Source organism: Castanea sativa, chromosome 2 (assembly GCF_040712315.1).
Source record: "Castanea sativa cultivar Marrone di Chiusa Pesio chromosome 2, ASM4071231v1".
In the NCBI taxonomy this organism is placed as follows: domain Eukaryota; kingdom Viridiplantae; phylum Streptophyta; class Magnoliopsida; order Fagales; family Fagaceae; genus Castanea; species Castanea sativa.
In genome coordinates, this window is record NC_134014.1 from 2,099,176 (window position 1) to 2,120,327 (window position 21,152).

The 21,152-nt window shown below is 31.9% G+C and overlaps 3 protein-coding genes across 3 annotated transcripts; all 3 read right to left on the reverse strand.

The window, feature by feature from the left end:
* Nucleotides 1-219: 219 nt before the first annotated feature.
* Nucleotides 220-2,579, reverse strand: LOC142626007 (early light-induced protein, chloroplastic-like). The gene is made up of 3 exons (XM_075799770.1): nt 2,341-2,579; nt 1,307-1,345; nt 220-696 (listed from the first exon to the last, which is right to left on the reverse strand). The coding sequence occupies exons 1-3, from the start codon at nt 2,500-2,502 to the stop codon at nt 352-354; spliced, it is 546 nt and encodes a 181-aa protein (XP_075655885.1). The 5' UTR covers nt 2,503-2,579; the 3' UTR covers nt 220-351.
* A 12,352-nt stretch (nt 2,580-14,931) lies between these two features.
* Nucleotides 14,932-17,226, reverse strand: LOC142624175 (early light-induced protein, chloroplastic-like). Its single transcript, XM_075797704.1, has 3 exons — nt 17,014-17,226; nt 15,957-16,001; nt 14,932-15,422 (listed from the first exon to the last, which is right to left on the reverse strand). The coding sequence occupies exons 1-3, from the start codon at nt 17,173-17,175 to the stop codon at nt 15,078-15,080; spliced, it is 552 nt and encodes a 183-aa protein (XP_075653819.1). The 5' UTR covers nt 17,176-17,226; the 3' UTR covers nt 14,932-15,077.
* A 3,500-nt stretch (nt 17,227-20,726) lies between these two features.
* LOC142624284 (uncharacterized) lies at nt 20,727-21,152 on the reverse strand. Its single transcript, XM_075797813.1, has one exon. The coding sequence runs from the start codon at nt 21,150-21,152 to the stop codon at nt 20,727-20,729; it is 426 nt and encodes a 141-aa protein (XP_075653928.1).

The window sequence follows — 21,152 nt, forward strand, 5'->3', positions numbered from 1 at the left end:
AGTTATAAATATAAAATATCTACTATGAAAGGCATGTAATTAACTAATTATCATTTAATAAAATACACATTTTATTCACTTTGTTCTATTGCAGATCCACTCTACAAGCCACGAGGAATATAAATTGAAATATTAATGTGAACCTTAGAGCGTAAAATTTTCCAATCTTTCTATGTGTTATGGCAGCAACGAGAGTAGATAAACATATTTAGAGAGGACCGCTAATTTTGATAAACTCGTTTGTATATAAGTTTTTATTCCTTTATAATAGATTACATAATTTGCTTTCCAAATTACATGGAAATTCAATATTCATTTACACAAGTTGGCCTGAGTCAGTACATCAGAGACCTAAATAAGAGTTCCACCCTTAGCATATTCGGTGAGGGCAAGAGCAACCAAACCCAACATGGCAAACCTCCCATTCCACATCTCAGCATCTGAGGTCATCACCCCCTCCGATTTGGACTCCACGCTGATACCCTTAAACAAAGGAATCAGAGATGCAAGAGTGAGTACAATGCTAGTTCCTAAGAACCATGGGATTCCACCATTTGATATCTGGGCAAACACATCCTCGCCACTGGATAACTCCACTACCATTGCAGAAACAAAGCCTATCATTGCTAGTCTGCCATTGATCCTCTCTGGTGCAGCCCCACTGAATGCGAACAAGTCTAAGAAGTTTGTGCTAACCTGTCAATCATGGTGAAGCACAAGTCAAAAAATACTCTTAACTAATGTTATACACATAACTATTAACAACATTTTTCCATAAAGGTTGACATGACTTACTTTGCTTGGAGCTTAATAAAAGTATAATTATTTAGTAGAAACAATAACTATTAACAACATTTTCTATAAAGGTTGACATGACTTACTTTGCTTGGAGCTTAATAAAAGTATGATTATTTAGTAGAAACAAGTAAAAATTATATTGCTTTCATCTGAATAAGCCATATTACTGGTTATAATTGTATCTCTAGTATTACTCAAAAAGTAAAAAAATGAATAAACTTAAAAGACAAAAATTTCACAAATCAAAGTGACATATTTTAAATTGTGCATAATTAAATTTAGATTAATAATAAATTTTTGTGAAAATAATTTTGCTCTAATTATAATTTGTTTTGCAAGTTGTGAAAAAAATTAATGAATAATTTTGTGTGCTTAAACTAATATTTGGTAAAAAAATGGATCTTCAAGAAATATTGTTATTGTATATCTAAAATTAATGAGTGGGAAAAAAAAGAAAAAAAAAAGAGAGAAAAAAGAGATGAAGTATCTCTGGGTTAAGGGTAGTTACCTTGGGTGTTGAAATTGTCACAAACTCTGGTTGCTCTTTCTGCAAAGTGTAAAGACAAAGAATCGTACGGTCATGAACTTTAATTATAAATCAATTAACATATCATAATAATATGAATGTTAAATTATTTCCATTAGATTTTGAATTTTCCACAAAACTAAGAAGAAAAATATCATGATGCATAGATTTTATCAATTTTATGAATATCGTTTCGGACCTGTTTCAGTTTGTCCATTAGAACGGAATGTTTCAGTATTAGCTTATTTTGTCGTCTCGGGCTTATCACTATTTTATAAATATATATATATATATATATATTATTGATAAAAAAAATCCATATAATAAATTATTAAAGATTTTAAAGTTATAAGTAAATATTTCAACTAATAGGTCATCTTGAATCTCAAATATCAGTTCAACAACAACAACTATTAGTACAATTATATATAGACTATTAGTACAATTATATATAGAATATAATGAGGGTAATAATATGAAAGGAAAAAAGAAGAAGGCAAAACTAGATGTTAATTTTAAGATTAGTTGTAAGACCATAATTATTTCACAACTTTTTTATCATAATTCTAACGTGGTAAATTATGAGTGGTTAACCATCAATCAAATATTAGCCCATAATATTTTTTTCATCAATCACACTATAATTGTGATGTGTCAAAAAGTTGTAAAATTGTTTTTTTATAGTCGTATGGTTTTTCTAATTTTAGTGACCGTGGAATTAAAAGGCTGAAAGTTTACTTTTTATTATGAGTCACGTGAGGTTCACAAAAACAAAACAAAGAATTTTTTTTTTAAAATTAAATTCAAGGGGACAAAACAAAAGAGCTTGGAAGGAAATGAGTATTACGCGGGGCTCACAAACACCACAAAACAAAGAATTGCTTTTGTTGTTCAAAAAACAAAAAACAAAGAAGAGGTAGTCAGCTATTAGACCGAAACCAGTGGAAGAAGAAAGAAAGAAGGAGAGGTAGGAAATTTTTTTTCTTTTTTTTCACGATGAGGTAGCATTTCATTACCTTTGCCATGCAACGCACTCGCATGCTGCTAGTATTTCTTGGCACAGGTGACACATAACTAGTGGGAATAGTTAGAAACTGGTTTACCCTAGTAGACCTGTTTGAAACTACACGTGTCAAAGGGCTTCCCAAGATGGATTGCATTGCAGATGAGGCTGCCATTATTACAAAAGAGCTTTTGTATATGGAACTCACTAAAGTGATCAAGTAGGTACTAAGTAGTAGAAAATGAACTAGTAAGTGGTTGTGGCATTTATGTTTGGTCTCAGAGTGATATATATAGAGAGAATGTCGGAGGATCAGCAAGCAGAGCAGTGGATATTTAGGATCCACGTCTTGCATATTATGGTAGAGTCTATTGTGTCTACAGTACAGCCCATCAAGTTTGTTTTTTTGTTACAATAGGCATCCTGTGTTCTCGAAAGGTCATTGATTGACACGGGCTCAGTTGTCCACACATGGGTGTCGGTATGTAATGGACGTGGCACGACTTTAGGCTCATCAGAACTTTCCACCCGCTGTGAGTTTACGGCCCAAATGGTTCGAGGTTTTCACTCGTTGATTTTTGAAGGGACGATGCATGGCATTCCACATTTCTATGTTCTTCGACTCACCTCTCACATTGTGCCACGGTTTTTAACTTTAATCGCTACCAAAGTTTGATGCGCAATTGATTTGGTTAGACAATAGCAACGTTTTTGTTTGATAGGAAAAGTTGGTAAGAACTCACATTTTTCCTTTTCGTTGTATGTTTGGGATGAGCTGAATTTTTTAGCTTATCTCTACTTTCAGTTAATTTTGGCTACTATTTATGAGTTTCACTGCACTTTTTGATATTTTATTCATGAGTCCTATTATACTATTCAACTTATTCTTTAACATTTTTTCTATAGTTTCAGCAAAAAATTTTCAATTTCAAATAAATAAACTATTCCAAACAGACACGTAGTTTAAAATATTAATGAATGTGCATTTACTTTTACCATAGTGCTGTCATTCCTAATTAGGCTCAATTTTCACCGTCCTAGCCAATTTTGATTATAACGAGATATGTTACAATTATTTTTTAATTATATCAAGAAATATGTTATACATTTTGTGCATGAAGGAGTAGTAGTTTGAATGTTACGAGATACTTAAGCTAACACGTCTTAGGTTAAATTATTGTTTTCGTCTAAAAACTTTGCATGAATTTCATTTTTCTCCGCATAAGCTATCGAAACCTTTACAACAAAAGATGAGAGAGTCATATCTTAACTCTTTAATTTTAAAAGACTAGCCATGATTGCTGAACTTTGGGGTATTCATGAAGGTTTGGTTTTAGCAAATAATAAATATTAGGAAACTCATCGTTGAACAAGATGCAGAAATTATGGTCACAATCCTTACATAGCATGATGCCTTAACTAATTCATCACATTGTGCCACGGTTGTATACTTTGATCACTACCAAAGTTTGATACCCAGTTTATTTGATAAGACAATAGCAACGTTTTTGTTTGATAGGAAAAGTTGGTAAGAGCTCACATTTTTTAAAATTGTATGTAATAAGCGGTTATTGATAAGTAAAAAAATGATAAAAGTGGTGAATTCATATGTGAACCAATAAAAATTTGTTACCATAACAGTTTGTATAAATGTTGTAAAATATTTGTGAGTATAGCATTATTTTTTTAAAAAAATCAATGATATTGTTTAAGGGAAGTAAAATGTAATTTTATGAAACAAAATTGCTAAAATTAGTACAAATATATATATATATATATATAATAATATTTAAAAAAAAAATTAGTTTAACAGTCCCTGTCCACATCCACTGCATCTTCCAGGAAAGGAACCAAGGGACTTTTTGGCAAAGGAAGTGTCTCTTCGTAGTGATAGCTTTACTTTCTCTATTTTGTGCCTATTATTTTCGAATGCTTTGGGTATTTCATACACGCTAGACTTTGTAATTTGTAGTTTTGTTTAATTATATTCCCTGTTGCCAAAAATATGTAGATATTAATTTTTGAGTTTTAAATAATTATTACTCAAATGAGGTGTTTGACAATAAAAAATTTGATAAAGTTGTTTCTAAACCAAAATTAAAATAAAATTACACTACGATTTGTTTTGGTATTAATGTTATTTATAAAATGAGATACTTTTTGGAAAATGATCTCATTTGAATTTAATAGTGGCCTCAACATGAGATAGAATTGTATTCAATAGTACTTATATTGACTCTTAACTTCTTTTATTTAGCATGTTGCGAGATAAAATTGTTTTCCAAAATATTTTAGCCAAAATTTTTTTTTTTAAAAATAAATCATATATTTCCAAAATATGATTTTTCGTTGACCAAAAATAAATTTCTTTTGAATTTTTTATATTACTAAATATAGAAAAAAGCAAAAAAAAAAAAAAAATCATAAAAGGTTTTCCAATGAAAACTAGCTTAAAATGGTAATTTGTGTAACTTTATCCTCACAAACAAAAATGAGAGGAGAGAAAGAAAGATAGATAAACTTTTTTTTTTTGAATGAAAAGAAATCAAATCTAAAAACCAAATTAATTAAACAAACTAAAAACACATTACCAAACATATAATTTATAAATATCTTTTTTTTGGCCGAATAAAAAAAAAATTAGTTACTATTTTAGTATTTTTGCTCCTCCTTTATAAAAGAAATGGCAAAACTGTCGACTTTTTCTTCTTATTCAATAATCTCAATTGTACCCTTTCAATTCCAAAACCCAATTTTGTCTTTCATTTCCATTTCCTCAATCTCACCACGACCTTTGCTCTCTCAAACTTGGCGAAGGAGACAAGAACCTTTTCACCATTAGGCAAATGAACAAAAGAAGAGATGGAACTGGTATTTAGTAAACAATGAAATGGAATGGATAATATGGTCAGTAGCCCCTGTATCAAGAACCTAAGTTTCTTTATTATAATCTGTTTTATTTGAAGGATTTCAACAAAAGCTAAATTCTTCGAGTTAAGACAGACATAATCTTGGAAAAAGGCATAAGAAATACTTGAAAGAGCTAAATTTGCTGAGTGAATAGCATCATTTGTACCAGAAGAAGATGCATGAGAGCTCAGCATTGGCAACAGCTGCTGACATTACTCATATGTGAAAGGGAAAGAACCTGATTGTGATGCAGCCTCAAATTGACCATGTTCACCATCAAGAATGACTTGATTAGCCATAGACACTTTGCCCTTTTTCTTGTAACCTGGTAGAAATCCAACTAGTTTATAGCACTTTTCCACGAAATGACCAACTTTACCACAGTGACTGCACACAGGTCTGCCCTTTCCTTTTGTGCTCTTCCCAACTTAATTGAATCCTTGAGTCTTGACTGCAAGAGCAGTTGAATCAACTAAAGGACCTCCATTGAAACCTAAAGCCCTCTGCCTTTCCTCTTGTATCACCAAAGAAAAAGCCTTATCAATTGAGGGACTTGGCTCCATCATTAGAATCTGTGTTCTGACTTGAGAATAGGACTCATTCAAGCCATTAAGAAATTGCATCAAGGAATCTTGATGATGAAAAGTTGTAATATTTTCTTTCACACCACATACACATTTACCACAAGAACAACATGGTAAAGGCCTAAAATTAAGCAATTGATCCCATGAAGCTTGAAGATCAGTAAAAAATGTGGTCATTGTTGCATCTCCTTGCATAATTGTTGAAATCTGCTTCTAAAGCTGTGAAATCCATTGACCATTAGCTTGTGAGATACAATTCCTGAGTGAATTCCAAACCTCCAGTGCAGAGTTTCTGTAAATCACACTTGCAGTGATGTGAGGAGCGACTGAATTCAAGATCCATGAAGAAATCATGGAATTGTTCTTTGACCAGGTAATCTTTTCCAGAGGAATAATTGCCATGGAAGTTGTTATGGAACCATCCACAAAACCTAACTTGCTCTTTGCATCCAATGCCATACGCATTGCCCTAGCCCAAGTAGGGTAATTGTCTTCTGTCAAGGGCTTAGTAACGAGAATTGCACCTAGTGACTCTCCATGATGTAAGAAAAATAGACTTTTCGAATCCTCCATTGGAGAAAGCTCACGATGAGCAGTGGATTGAGAAGGAGACTGTGAAGTCTGATCTTGGTTTGCCATTGACAAAAGCACAAAGCTTTGATACCATATAAGAAAACAGAGAGCTAGGAAAGTAAAACAGATAGAGAAAATGAGAACAAGCTAGAGAGAAAAGCAAGATTGAAGGAAAAATTTCATTCAATTGCATTAATTAGAAGCTAAATGTACATGAGGTATATATATACACCAGGACTGATACAAGAATAGAATAACTAACTTCTAACTAACTCCATATTATACGGATCCAACACCTACTACCAATCAATTCATTACACGTGTTCATATACGTACACAACTCCTAATTGATCTAATTATAAACTACAAGTCGTACTAGCTACCACTGTTGTATAGCAAGCTCCACTGCAAATCTTCCAATGCTCTGTTTTGATGCTCTGCCTCTTTGCCTGAGCCAATTACTTCAAATGCTCTTCAACTTTGTTAACTTGAGCTGCTTGCATCTTTCTTCTTCTTCTGTTTTTGATCTTTACAATCAACTATATTTTGACATATATATTACACTAAAGCAGCCTCACTAAAATCAAACAAACACATCCAGCTACAATATGATGAACAAAAACAGCTTAATCAAATATTTCGTAAAAATATCATAAATTAAGTAATGCAATATATGGTGAAGAAAACTGAAATTATTACAGTACTTGGATGCTGTGAATTTTGCTGCTTCTAGTGTGTATGGAATTATTGGTTTTATATTTAAACTGGTTTGATGAGTTAGACGAAGAGTACGTCATGGCCTGTTAAGGTTTCTAAACAAGTGCTTTGCTCATTTGTGCCTAGTAATGAATGAGATAAGTTGACCAATAGATAATACGCATATATGTATTGACAAGTCGTAGGGTTCAAAATGTGACACCAATTAAAGGCCTCATTTTGTATCTATTTGGAAACAACTTATTTAACTTTTTATTGAAAATATTATAGATAAAAGGTAAAAAACTAAATAAATTAAGTAAGGGGCTCACGTGGGACCCATAAATAGTAGGGGAAAAAAAGCAAGCATCTCCAATAGCTCAAGTAAAAGCAAAATAATCTTTATAATAGAGAATAAAAAAAAAAAAAAAATGGTCTCTAGTGAATTCTCTAAATCACAATTTATTTTTTGCTCACGAACAATAGCTCATCAAGTTTGATGGGCTACTGTACATTAACAATTAGATTTTTTTTTTATTAAAAGATTATACCAACTACTATTATATCAATTCTTTCTCTTTCTTTTTTCTCTCATACTCTCTCTCTGTTGCTTCTCACAGAACAAGTGAAAGGAGACTTTGCCTAATATTTTTTCTTGAATTCTTCTTGTTGTCTTCTCAAATTCTAGCACCGTGAGATCATTGAAATCAACCAACAAAATCAAACAACAGAAAATAAAAAATAATAAAAAAATCTCTCTTCTTGTTCTCTTTCTGCTGCAAAATTTGAAAATGTTATGAAATTAAAAAAATTTAGCAATTGGGAATTTGAAAAATATAGCAGTTAGGAATGAATAAAGGAATAATAAAGAAATATTAAAAAAAGAATAAAAAAAGAATGAAGAAATAATATTTAAATAAGATAGAGAATGGATAAAGAATCTGTTGGAAAGTGTATTTAAAAAAGTAAGTAGCTAAAAGATAAAAGTTACTGTTTATTCTCTAAATACTACAAAAATTTAGAGAATCTGCTGGAGATGCTCTAAGCTAGCCTATAATCAAGATCCAAACGCACACTTTATATAATAGTATATATCATAAACCTCCACTCAATTCAAAAGCATTATTTACCTCTTTTCTACTACTTTCATTTCATTCTAAGCCACTAAATGGGGCACCTTTAACCAAAATTCACACAGTAATTAGCACAGGTCAATAATAAAAACAATTTTTTAAAAAGGTAAAGGTTTAATGCAAGAACAATAAAAACAATTATTTGAAAATAAAATAGATTGATAAAGAGGTAATATATGTGTGCGTGTGTTGCAATATATAAATACTTAAAAGCAACACTAAATTAAAATAAAACCAACTCTTACATACAAACCTACACAATTTATAAAGTCAACTCACATTATCATAATAAGTTTAGTACGTACGTCAAAGTATCTCCCAAGTAACCTCCATATATTTCCTTCAATTATAAAATCCTCAAAGATGATAATCAAATTAAAATTCGATCTCCCCTAATCGAAATGCCCACACAAATTTATCTTACAAAATTTCCATACTGAGACCTAGTTTCTTAAGCTTTTCCAGGGGTGCTTTGGCTTTTAAAAATGAGAAGCAAACTTGATCTCAGCCAAGGGTTTTTGTATGCTCTTCGCCAGTTTTGTGAGGCAATTAATGCTTTTCAGGGATTTCGAGAAGCAAATTAAGAGCTACTTCTCAAAGTAGTTCAGCTTTAAATATTTTTGAAAAGCTGCAGCCCTTATTTACTAGCCCTTAATGGCATGGTAGTTCTCCTGGCAAGAAGTGTGGCACCCAACCCTACCTATGAATTGGCAATGCGGTGCATGCTGCATATGTCCTCTCCATACATTGTGATGTATGGGCTTCATATATAATGTCACTTTTCAGCAGCAAGTTTATTGAAAAGATCTTGTTCAATCCACATTTGGGAACAAAAATTAGTATTAGCTCCTGCTAATCAAGTGCCCAACCTAGAGCCTTGAGCAAACTCTTAGTAAACTGCTTTTGCAGGTACAACATTGCTCACCATAAAATTTATGGAGTTAGGGATAAGTCACTACAAAAAACGCGAGCTATAGCCGCGTTTATTAAAAAAAGCAGCTATAGACACAATCTATAGCCGCGTTTTTCGAAAACGCGGCTATAGGTCCTCCTCTAGCTGCGTTTTCAAACGCAGCTCCAGCCAAATAATTTTTTTTTAAAAAGTGGGGCCTGGAGCTGCGTTTGTAAACGCAGCCAGAGGGGGACCTATAGCCGCGTTTTTAAAAAACGCGGCTATAGGTCCCTTCTGGCTTGGAGCTGCGCTTAGAAAAGCAGCTATAGGTTCCCCTCAACCGAATAAATTTTCTTAAAATAAAGATCTGGAGTTTGCGGCCAGTGGGGGCCTATAGCCGCGTTTTACAAAAAAGCGGCTATAGGCCCCCCACGGGCTGTGTTTTTAGAAACGCGACTCACAAAAAAAAAAAAAAAAAAAAAAATTCCCACGTGCCCCTTCCTTTCCCACCTGCATCCTCACCTACCCACTCTCAATATAAGTGCCTTTCTTTTTTTTCTTTTTTTTTTTCCTTACTTCATTCTTCACTCAGGTTCTTCTCTCTTTCCCCTTTCTTTTTTTTTTTTTTTTCCTTTCTTCACTAAATCTTCAGGTTGTTTTTTTTTTTTTTCCTTTTCTTTCTTCCTTCTTCACTAACTCTTCAGGTTCTTCTTCTTCTTCTTCCTTTTTCTTTCTTCCTTCATTTTTCCAACGTAACTCTTTTTTTTTTTTTTTTTCTTTGTTTCTTTGGAGTTCCTGCATCTTTTTTTCTTCTTCACTCCAGCACAACTCTTTTTTGTTTTTTTTTTCTTTGTTTCTTTCTAGCTACTTCTTCTTTTTTTCTTCATCTCAGTCACTGATTTTTCTATAGATCTAGTTTTTTTTTTTTTTTTGTTATTTTATGTTTAGTTAGTAAGAAAATGGAGAAAATGCTAAAATTTTTGAATTTGTGCTATTGTGTCCCTGATATTGTGTTTATGTTTAAATGGGTTTGTGTTTCTGAGCTTGTACTTGAATGGTTTTAGTGTTAGATTTGGGTTGGCTTTGTTGAAGGAGAGGAGATTTATGGGTTTGTGTTCTTATATTTTGGAGCAAATTGTGGTTGTATTGTTAGTATGTTGTGTTTAATTTTGAATTTTTTGGGTGTGTTTGTATTGTGAGTATGTTGTGTTTAATTTACCACGATTCCAACAATGAACTGTATAAGAACTATAAATTCTTATTTTAAAACAATACCCATAAAACTGCCCCACAATTCTGAAACAACCAAGTTATTTCTACATTAAACTTCACATCATGAATCATAATTAGCTTCCACATATTTTCCCCACCAATACTTTTTTCTATCCACTATGAAAACCAAGCGAACCAGAGCTATAGGATATGGGAGATGGGAATGCTCGATAAGGGACCAGCAATACCTCAATGTAATATATGAGGTCAAATGTGTAGCACACGTAATACCAATTTGAAAAACTTCAATCTAACATTACTTTTGGTCTACAAGTATGCGATACCCCAAATTGTGTGTATTTGATTGATTGGATATTGTTGGAATGTATTATGCAAGCATGTGCTAAGTCCCACATAAGGTGTTTACTAGATGAATATTGGGTTTATAAGTGATTACAAGAATAATAAGGAAAATGTCGCTAGTGCTCTTCCTAGGGTCATTACAAAGTATCTCCAAAAATTATAAGTCCCTCAACTAAATCAGAAGAACCAAACTATAGCTCGCCAACTCACAGATAACGAGAGATCTATATCAGACCTCAAGTTATGTTTGATTAGTTGTCTGCTTTGCAAAACCAATCATTCTCTTCTTTTCTTGATTTACATAATTTTTTAACTTGATATGTTGACCCATGTACACTTCTTGTGTACTAGGGCGTCCCTTGTTTTATATCAATAAATCTTATTATTTATCAAGAAAAAAAAAATAGCTCGCCCCCGTCCATTAGTCTCCTTAGAATTATCAATAGTCAACTTGTTTTTTAAATATTTAGCCTTGATAATGTTTTCAAGTTCACGACAACAAATATTTAGCCTTTCCAAGATAATATTTCAAGAAGAAACATACATTAAAAAAAAAAAAAAGGTTAATGAAATTACATCACAATGTGTAAGAAATACTTATATTTCTTTTGTACCTAAGAATTCGACTAAGTATTTCTTGGGATCAGGCTGATGCTTAAATTCTTTAGGTTTGCTAATCTGTATACACATAATCAATAAAAGCTACTGACAAAAACAACGAAACACATATACTGATTAATAATATAAAAAAAAACCCTAGTAGTAGCAGTAGCAATAGCGGTAGTAGAAGTAGTAAAGAGAGAAGAGGGAAACCTTGGTAGGCCAAGCGGAGAAGCCCTAGATCTTAGCAAGGACAAGATCGCCCACACTTAACTACCTCTTCTTGGCCTTGTTGTTTGCTCTGCGTCTACGCACCAGAGCCATTCAAAGAACCCTAAATTCTCACGATCCGGCAAAAAACCCTATCAAGTCGCCCTTGTTGGAAGTCCCGTCGGCGATAAGTGGCATCGGCGCATTGGAGTATTAATGGTAGAAGAGAGCGCAAGAGATAGGGGATTTTTTGTTGTTGAGAAATGGTGTTGGTGTCTGGGCTTGAGGCTGTAGCATATTTGGGAATGACTCTCTTTGTAGCAGCTTATTTAGCTGAACTAAGGGCGGTTTGGGATTCGCTTATTTTGTTGAAACTGAAATTTTTTTGTTGAAAGTATTGTAAATAAAGGTAAAAGTTAGCTAAAATAGTACAGTGAGATCAATAATTAGTACCAAAAAGTACAGTGGAACTCATGAATAGTAGCAAAAATAAACTGAATAATAACATAAGTTGGCAAAAATAATCTTTGCCAAAAGGAAACTAATAAGGGTCCATTTGAGATCCGCTTATTTTGCTGAAACTAAAATTTTTTTTGCTAAAAGTACTGTAGATAAAAGTAAAAGTTAGTTGAAATAGTACAGTAAGACCCATGAATAGTACCAAAAAGTGCAGTGGGACCTATGAATAGTAGCAAATATAAGCTAAATAGTAAAATAAGCTGGCAAAAATAATCTATCCCAAATGCAACCTAAGTGTGAGTTTGGCTCCAGATAAAAAAGCCAGTTTATTTTACTATTCAGCTTATTTTTGCTACTATTCTCGGGCCGTACTACACTTTTTGGTATTATTCATGGGTCCTACTGTACTATTTCACCTAACTTTTACCTTTTATATATAATACTTTCAGCAAAAAGTTTTCAATTTCAGCAAAATAAGTAAATGTCAAACAGACCCTAGTTTTTTTTTTTTTTTTTTTTTGCTGAAAGTATTGTAGATAAATGTAAAAGCTAAAATAGTACAGTGAAATTCATGAATAGTATTAAAAAGTGTAGTGTGACTCATGAATAGTAGCAAAAATAAGCTGAACAAGTAATAAAAATAAGCTGAATAGTAGTAAAAATAAGCTAAATAGTAAAATAAGCTGACTTTAAAATATTTTGGTCATTTTGGCTGTAATACACTTATCTGTTTGGGATGAATAGTAGCAAAAATAAGCTGAATAATAATAAAAATAAGCTGAATAGTAGTAAAAATAAGCTAAATAGTAAAATAAGCTGACTTTAAAATATTTTGGTCATTTTGACTGTAATAGACTTATTTGTTTGGGAACGTCTCGCTAAAAATACTATAAACAAAAGTAAACGTTAGCTGAATAGTACTGTAGCATAGTCGTAATTTTTAGATTTTCCTAGTTTTTTTGAGACTTTGATATTTTTTTGATTATACGACGGTCTCTCTCGGAGCAAGAAAATAGACCAAGGCAAAGGGTGTTTCTGTCAGCGACTCGGGGTATTAGATTTGAAATTAAAATTAGCACACATGCATTAATAATTGAAGAATTGCAAGAACTTTTTTTTAAAACTATATGAAGGTAGAAATTCTACGTGAATACAAGGTAATTTAGTTGGACATTAAAAAAAAAAAAGGTTAATGTTGCATGTTAGAATTAATTTCTCTATATCGTCAATATAAATATAATCCTCATAAATTTTATATAGATATATGAAGTTTGAGATTCTGTAATGTGAGACCTATTCGGAATCCATATGAGTCCTATAGAACTAAAACCCATATGTATGGATTGTTTAGGTACAATAAGACAGTGTCTGTGCATGATACTATGCAATTAATGCATTAGGATAGTATTTTTGTTGCAGTGATCTGTTGTTTCCAAAATCCATATATGAGTTAGCACCACCTTCTTGCTGTTCCAGCTAGAAGTTTTGTGAGAATTAGAAGAAATCTTCCTTCTGTAGACTATTAATCTTCATGTCTTAACATTGAGCTCTGTTAGTACTGCACTGTATACAAGAGCCCAAATTAGCATTGTTTTGGGTCTATAGCCATTATAAGTGAAGACTCATTCACTTGGCCCAAAGGGTATGGTCGGGCTGTGGGCTAAGCGCCTTTGAAGCTCAGCAGCTAGGACTCCCCTAACCAATACGGGTCCAACTTTTCATGCACCAGCCATTCTTTGAATTCAAAGTATTTTTATTTTCGATTAATTTGTACATGAATAAAATAAAATTCATTTTACATGAGAGAAAAAGAGATAAGATATTAAAAGATAGAAATAGAAACTAATAAAGGTATAAATAGAAGGGAAAAATGAGAATGGTTCTCGGTCAAAATAAATTGAAATTTGAGTCGAGATTTAACAAAAGGATTAGCTGTTTCAATTTATTGCATGAAACAAATATTTTAGCCATTTTGACTGTAAGAGACTCAAAATTGACAACCATGTAAATTTGTAATACATAAACATTGAACCACCTAGATAGATAACACTCAAATATGAGTGAGTAATTACATAAGTGAACTAAAGTACGGAGTAATAGCTTTGACATATATATAATATCAATTAGTCATGAGAGTAGTAAGTACTTACTTTTGAGTTTTGAATAATTATTACTCAAATGAAGTCAAGTGACAATAAAAAGTTTGAGAAATTTGTTTCTAATTAAAATTAAAATAAAATTATGCTATGTTTGTTTTGACATTAATGTTATCTAAAAAATGAGTTTTTTTTTTTTTTTTTAAACTATCTCATTTTGTTATATTTGGGAGTGGCCTCAAAATGAGCTAGAGTTATTTTTAATAGTTTTCATATTGTTTATTAACTTCCTTTATTTAGTATTGGTGTGAAATAAAGTTGTTTTCCAAAAAAAAATTTAGTTGAAAGCCGTCTCTAAAAAATAAATCATATTTTTAATAAGATTTTTTGTTGATCAAAAATAATTTTCTTTTGAATTATTATTTTTATGCTACTTATAAATATATAAAAAAAATGCTAAAAACTATTTTCACAAAAAATTTCCATCGAGAATTAGCTTGAAATTGTAATTTGTATCATGCATACAAGTTTGCAAATATTATGTGGCATTAAGTCCTATTGTATTACGTCGGTCGTACTTGCACTACTAGAAATCAACATATTTCATGTTATGAGGTCATAGCTTCGCTTAGAGGTAGTTATAAATATAAAATATCTACTATGAAAGGCATGTAATTAACTAATTATCATTTAATAAAATACACATTTTATTCACCTTGTTCTGTTGCAGATCCACTCTACAAGCCATGAGGAATATAAATTGAAATATTAATGTGAACCTTAGAACTTAAAATTAAAATTTTCCAATCTTTCTACGTGTTATATATGGCAACGACGAGAATAGACAAACATATTTAGAGAGGACTACTAATTTTGATAAACTCATTTGCATATAAGTGTTTATTCCTTTATAAACTTGAAATCTAATTTATTGAAAAACAGATTACATAATTTGCTTTCCAAATTACATGGAAATTCAATATTCATTTACACAAGTTGGCCTGAGTCAGTACATCAGAGACCTAAATAAGGGTTCCACCCTTAGCATATTCGGTGAGGCCAAGAGCAACCAAACCCAACATGGCAAACCTCCCATTCCACATCTCAGCATCTGAGGTCATCACCCCCTCTGACTTGGACTCCACGCTAATTCCCTTAAACATAGGAATCAGAGATGCACAAGTGAGCACAATACTAGTTCCTAAGAACCATGGGATTCCACCATTTGATATCTGGGCAAACACATCCTCGCCACTGGATAACTCTACTGCCATTGCAGAAACAAAGCCTATCATTGCTAGTCTGCCATTGATCCTCTCTGGTGCAGCCCCACTGAATGCGAACAACTCTAAGAAGTTTATGCTGACCTGTCAATCATGGTGAAGCACCAGTCAAAAAATACTCTTAACTAATGTTATACACATAACTATTAACAACATTTCCCGTAAAGGTTGACATGACTTACTTTGCTTGGAGCTTAATAAAAGTATGATTATTTAGTAGAAACAAGTAAGAATTATATTACTTTCATCTGAACAAGCCATATTACTAGTTATAATTGTATCTCTAGTATTACTCAAAAAGTAAAAAAAAATGAATAAACTTAAAAGACAAAATTTCCACAAGATCAAAGTGACATATTTTAAGTTGTGCATAATTAAATTTAGATTAAAAATAAATTTATGTGAAAATAGTTTTGCTCTAATTATAATTTGTTGAGCAAGTTGTGAAAAAAATTAATGAATAATTTTGTGTGCTTAAACTAATTGGTAAAAAAATGGATCTTCAAGAAATATTGTTACTGTATATCTAGGGTTAATGAGTGGGAAAAGAAAAAAGAAAAAAGAAAAAAAAAAAGTGAGAAAAAAGAGATGAAGTATCTCTGGGTTAAGGGTACTTACCTTGGGTGTTGAAATTGTCGACGTCACAAACTCTGGTTGCTCTTTCTGCAAAGTGCAAAGACAAAGAATCGTACTATCATGAACTTTAAGTATAAGTCAATTAACATATCATAATAATATGAATGTTAAATTATTTCTATTAGATTTTGAATTTTTCACAAAAATAAGATTAAAAATATCATGATGAATAGATTTCACCCATGTTATGAATATATCGCTTCGGACCCTATTTCAGTATGTCCATTGGAACGAAATATTTTAATTCCAACTTATTTTGTTATACTGTTTCGAGTTTACTACTATTTTATAAATATATATATTATTAATAAAAAAATCCATATAATATATTATTAAAGGTTTTAAAGTTATAAGTAAATATTTGAACTAATAGGTTATCTTTAATCTCAAATATCAGTTCAATAATAATAACAACAGCTATTAGTTCAATTATATACAATTATATATAAAATATAATGAGAGTAATGATATGAAAGGAAAAAAAAAAAAAAAGACAAACCTAGCTAGATGTTAATTTTAAGATTAGTTTTAGGAACATAACTATTTCACAACTCTTTTGTCACAATTTTGACGTAGTAAATTACGAATAATTAACCATTAGTTAAATATGAACTCATAATATTTTTTTCACCAATCATACTTTCTCATATCACAATTGTGACAAAAAGTTGTAAAATTTTTAATAATCCTATGCTTTTTCTAATTTTAGTGACTGGAATTAAGAGGCTGAAAGTTTCCTCTTTATTACGAGTCACTTGAGGTTCACAAAACCAAAACAAAGAATTTTTTTTTTTTTTAAAGTGGACAAAACAAAAGAGCTTGGAAGGAATGAGTATTACGTGGGGCTCACAAACACCACAAAACAAAGAAATGCTTTTGTTGTTCAAAAAACAAAAAACAAAGAAGAAGTAGTCAGGTAGTAGCTAGACCGAAACAAGAGTAAGAAGAAAGAATGAAAGAAAGAAAGAAAGAAAAGCATAAAAACCAGAAGGAGAGCTAGGAATTTTTTTTTTTTCCCGATGAGGTAGCATTTCATTACCTTTTGCATGCAACGCACTCGCATGCTGCTAGTATTTCTTGGCACAGGTGACACATAACTAGTGGGAATAGTTAGAAACTGGTTTACCCTAGTAGACCTGTTTGAAACTACACGTGTCAAAGGGCTTGCCAAGATGGATTGCATTGCAGATGAGGCTGCCATTATTACAAAAGAGCTTTTGTATATGGAACTCACTAAAGTGATCAAGTAGGTACTAAGTAGTAGAAAATGAACTAGTAAGTGGTTGTGGGATTTATGTTTGGTCTCAGAGTGATATATATAGAGAGAATGTCGGAGGATCAGCAAGCAGAGCAGTGGATATTTAGGATCCACGTCTTGCATATTATGGTAGAGTCTATTGTGTCTACAGTACAGCCCATCAAGTTTGTTTTTTTGTTACAATAGGCATCCTGTGTTCTCGAAAGGTCATTGATTGACACGGGCTCAGTTGTCCACACATTGGTGTCGGTATGTAATGGACGTGGCACGACTTTAGGCTCATCAGAATCACTTTCCACCCGCTGTGAGTTTACGGCCCAAATGGTTCGAGGTTTTCACTCGTTGATTTTTGAAGGGACGATGCATGGCATTCCACATTTCTATGTTCTTCGACTCACCTCTCACATTGTGCCACGGTTTTTAACTTTAATCGCTACCAAAGTTTGATGCGCAATTGATTTGGTTAGACAATAGCAACGTTTTTGTTTGATAGGAAAAGTTAGTAAGAACTCACATTTTTCTTTTTCGTTGTATGTTTGGGATGAGCTGAATTTTTCAGCTTATCTCTACTTTCAGTTTATTTTTACTACTATTTATGAGTTTTACTACACTTTTTGATATTTTATTCATGAGTCCTATTATATTATTCAACTTATTCTTTAACATTTTTTCTATAGTTTCAGCAAAAAATTTTCAATTTCAGATAAATAAACTATTCCAAACAGACACGTAGTTTAAAATATTAATGAATGTGCATTTACTTTTACCATAGTGCTGTCATTCCTAATTAGGCTCAATTTTCACCGTCCTAGCCAATTTTGATTATAACGAGATATGTTACAATTATTTTTTAATTATATCAAGAAATATGTTATACATTTTGTGCATGAAGGAGTAGTAGTTTGAATGTTACGAGATACTTAAGCTAACACGTCTTAGGTTAAATTATTGTTTTCGTCTAAAAACTTTGCATGAATTTCATTTTTCTCCGCATAAGCTATCGAAACCTTTACAACAAAAGATGAGAGAGTCATATCTTAACTCTTTAATTTTAAAAGACTAGCCATGATTGCTGAACTTTGGGGTATTCATGAAGGTTTGGTTTTAGCAAATAATAAATATTAGGAAACTCATCGTTGAACAAGATGCAGAAATTATGGTCACAATCCTTACATAGCATGATGCCTTAACTAATTCATCACATTGTGCCACGGTTGTATACTTTGATCACTACCAAAGTTTGATACCCAGTTGATTTGATAAGACAATAGCAACGTTTTTGTTTGATAGGAAAAGTTGGTAAGAGCTCACATTTTTTAAAATTGTATGTAATAAGCGGTTATTGATAAGTAAAAAAATGATAAAAGTGGTGAATTCATATGTGAACCAATAAGAATTTGTTACCATAACAGTTTGTATAAATGTTGTAAAATATTTGTGAGTATAGCATTATTTTAAAAAAAAATCAATGATATTGTTTAAGGGAAGTAAAATGTAATTTTATGAAACAAAATTGCTAAAATTAGTATACACACACATATATATATATATATAATAATATTTTTTTAAAAAAATAGTTTAACAGTTCCTGTCCACATCCACTGCATCTTCCAGGAAAGGAACCAAGGGACTTTTTGGCAAAGGAAGTGTCTCTTCGTAGTGATAGCTTTACTTTGTACTCATACCTCCCTTTCTCTATTTTGTGCCTATTATTTTCGAATGCTTTGGGTATTTCATACACGCTAGACTTTGTAATTTGTAGTTTTGTTTAATTATATTCCCTGTTGCCAAAAATATGTAGATATTAATTTTTGAGTTTTAAATAATTATTACTCAAATGAGGTGTTTGACAATAAAAAATTTGATAAAGTTGTTTCTAAACCAAAATTAAAATAAAATTACACTACGATTTGTTTTGGTATTAATGTTATTTATAAAATGAGATACTTTTTGGAAAATGATCTCATTTGAATTTAATAGTGGCCTCAACATGAGATAGAATTGTATTCAATAGTACTTATATTGACTCTTAACTTCTTTTATTTAGCATGTTGCGAGATAAAATTGTTTTCCAAAATATTTTAGCCAAAAACAATTTTTTAAAAATAAATCATATATTTCCAAAATATGATTTTTCGTTGACCAAAAATAAATTTCTTTTGAATTTTTTATATTACTAAATATAGAAAAAAGCAAAAAAAAAAAAAAAATCATAAAAGGTTTTCCAATGAAAACTAGCTTAAAATGGTAATTTGTGTAACTTTATCCTCACAAACAAAAATGAGAGGAGAGAAAGAAAGATAGATAAACTTTTTTTTTTGAATGAAAAGAAATCAAATCTAAAAACCAAATTAATTAAACAAACTAAAAACACATTACCAAACATATAATTTATAAATATCTTTTTTTTGGCCGAATAAAAAAAAATTAGTTACTATTTTAGTATTTTTGCTCCTCCTTTATAAAAGAAATGGCAAAACCGTTGACTTTTTCTTCTTCTTCAATAATCTTAATTGTACCCTTTCAATTCCAAAATCCAATTTTGTCCTTCATTTCCATTTCCTCAATCTCACCACCACCTCTGCTCTCTCAAACTTGGCGAAGGAGACAAGAACCTTTTCACCATTAGGCAAATGAACAAAAGAAGAGATGGAACTGGTATTTAGTAAACAATGAAATGGAATGGATAATATGGTCAGTAGCCCCTGTATCAAGAACCTAAGTTTCTTCATTATAATCTGTTTTATTTGAAGGATTTCAGCAAAAACTAAATTCTTCGAGTTAAGACAGACAGAATCTTGGAAAAAGGCATAAGAAATACTTGAAAGAGCTAAATTTGCTGAGTGAATAGCATCATTTGTACCAGAAGAAGATGCATGAGAGCTCAGCATTGACAACAGCTGCTGACATTACTCATATGTGAAAGGGAAAGAACCTAATTGTGATGCAGCCTCAGATTGACCATGTTCACCATCAAGAATGACTTGATTAGCCATAGACACTTTGCCCTTTTTCTTGTAACTTGGTAGAAATCCAACTAGTTTATAGCACTTTTCCACGAAATGACGAACTTTACCACAATGACTGCACACAGGTCTGCCCTTTCCTTTTGTGCTCTTCCCAACTTAATTGAATCCTTGAGTCTTGACTGCAAGAGCAGTTGAATCAACTAAAGGACCTCCATTGAAACCTAAAGCCCTCTGCCTTTCCTCTTGTATCACCAAAGAAAAAGCCTTATCAATTGAGGGACTTGGCTCCATCATTAGAATCCGTGTTCTGACTTGAGAATAGGACTCATTCAAGCCATTAAGAAATTGCATCAAGGAATCTTGATGATGAAAAGTTGTAATATTTTCTTTCACACCACAGACACATTTACCACAAGAACAACATGGTAAAGGCCTAAAATTAAGCAATTGATCCCATGAAGCTTGAAGATCAGTAAAAAAAGTGGTCATTGTTGCATCTCCTTGCATAATTGTTGAAATCTGCTTCTAAAGCTGTGAAATCCATTGACCATTAGCTTGTGAGATACAATTCCTGAGTGAATTCCAAACCTCCAGTGCAGAGTTTCTGTAAATCACACTTGCAGTGATGTGAGGAGAGACTGAATTCGAGATCCATGAAGAAATCATGGAATTGTTCTTTGACCAGGTAATCTTTTCCAGAGGAATAATTGCCATGGAAGTTGTTATGGAACCATCCACAAAACCTAACTTGCTCTTTGCATCCAATGCCATACGCATTGCCCTAGCCCAAGTAGGGTAATTGTCTTCTGTCAAGGGCTTAGTAACGAGAATTGCACCTAGTGACTCTCCATGATGTAAGAAAAATGGACTTTTCGAATCCTCCATTGGAGAAAGCTCACGATGAGCAGTGGATTGAGAAGGAGACTGTGAAGTCTGATCTCGGTTTTCCAT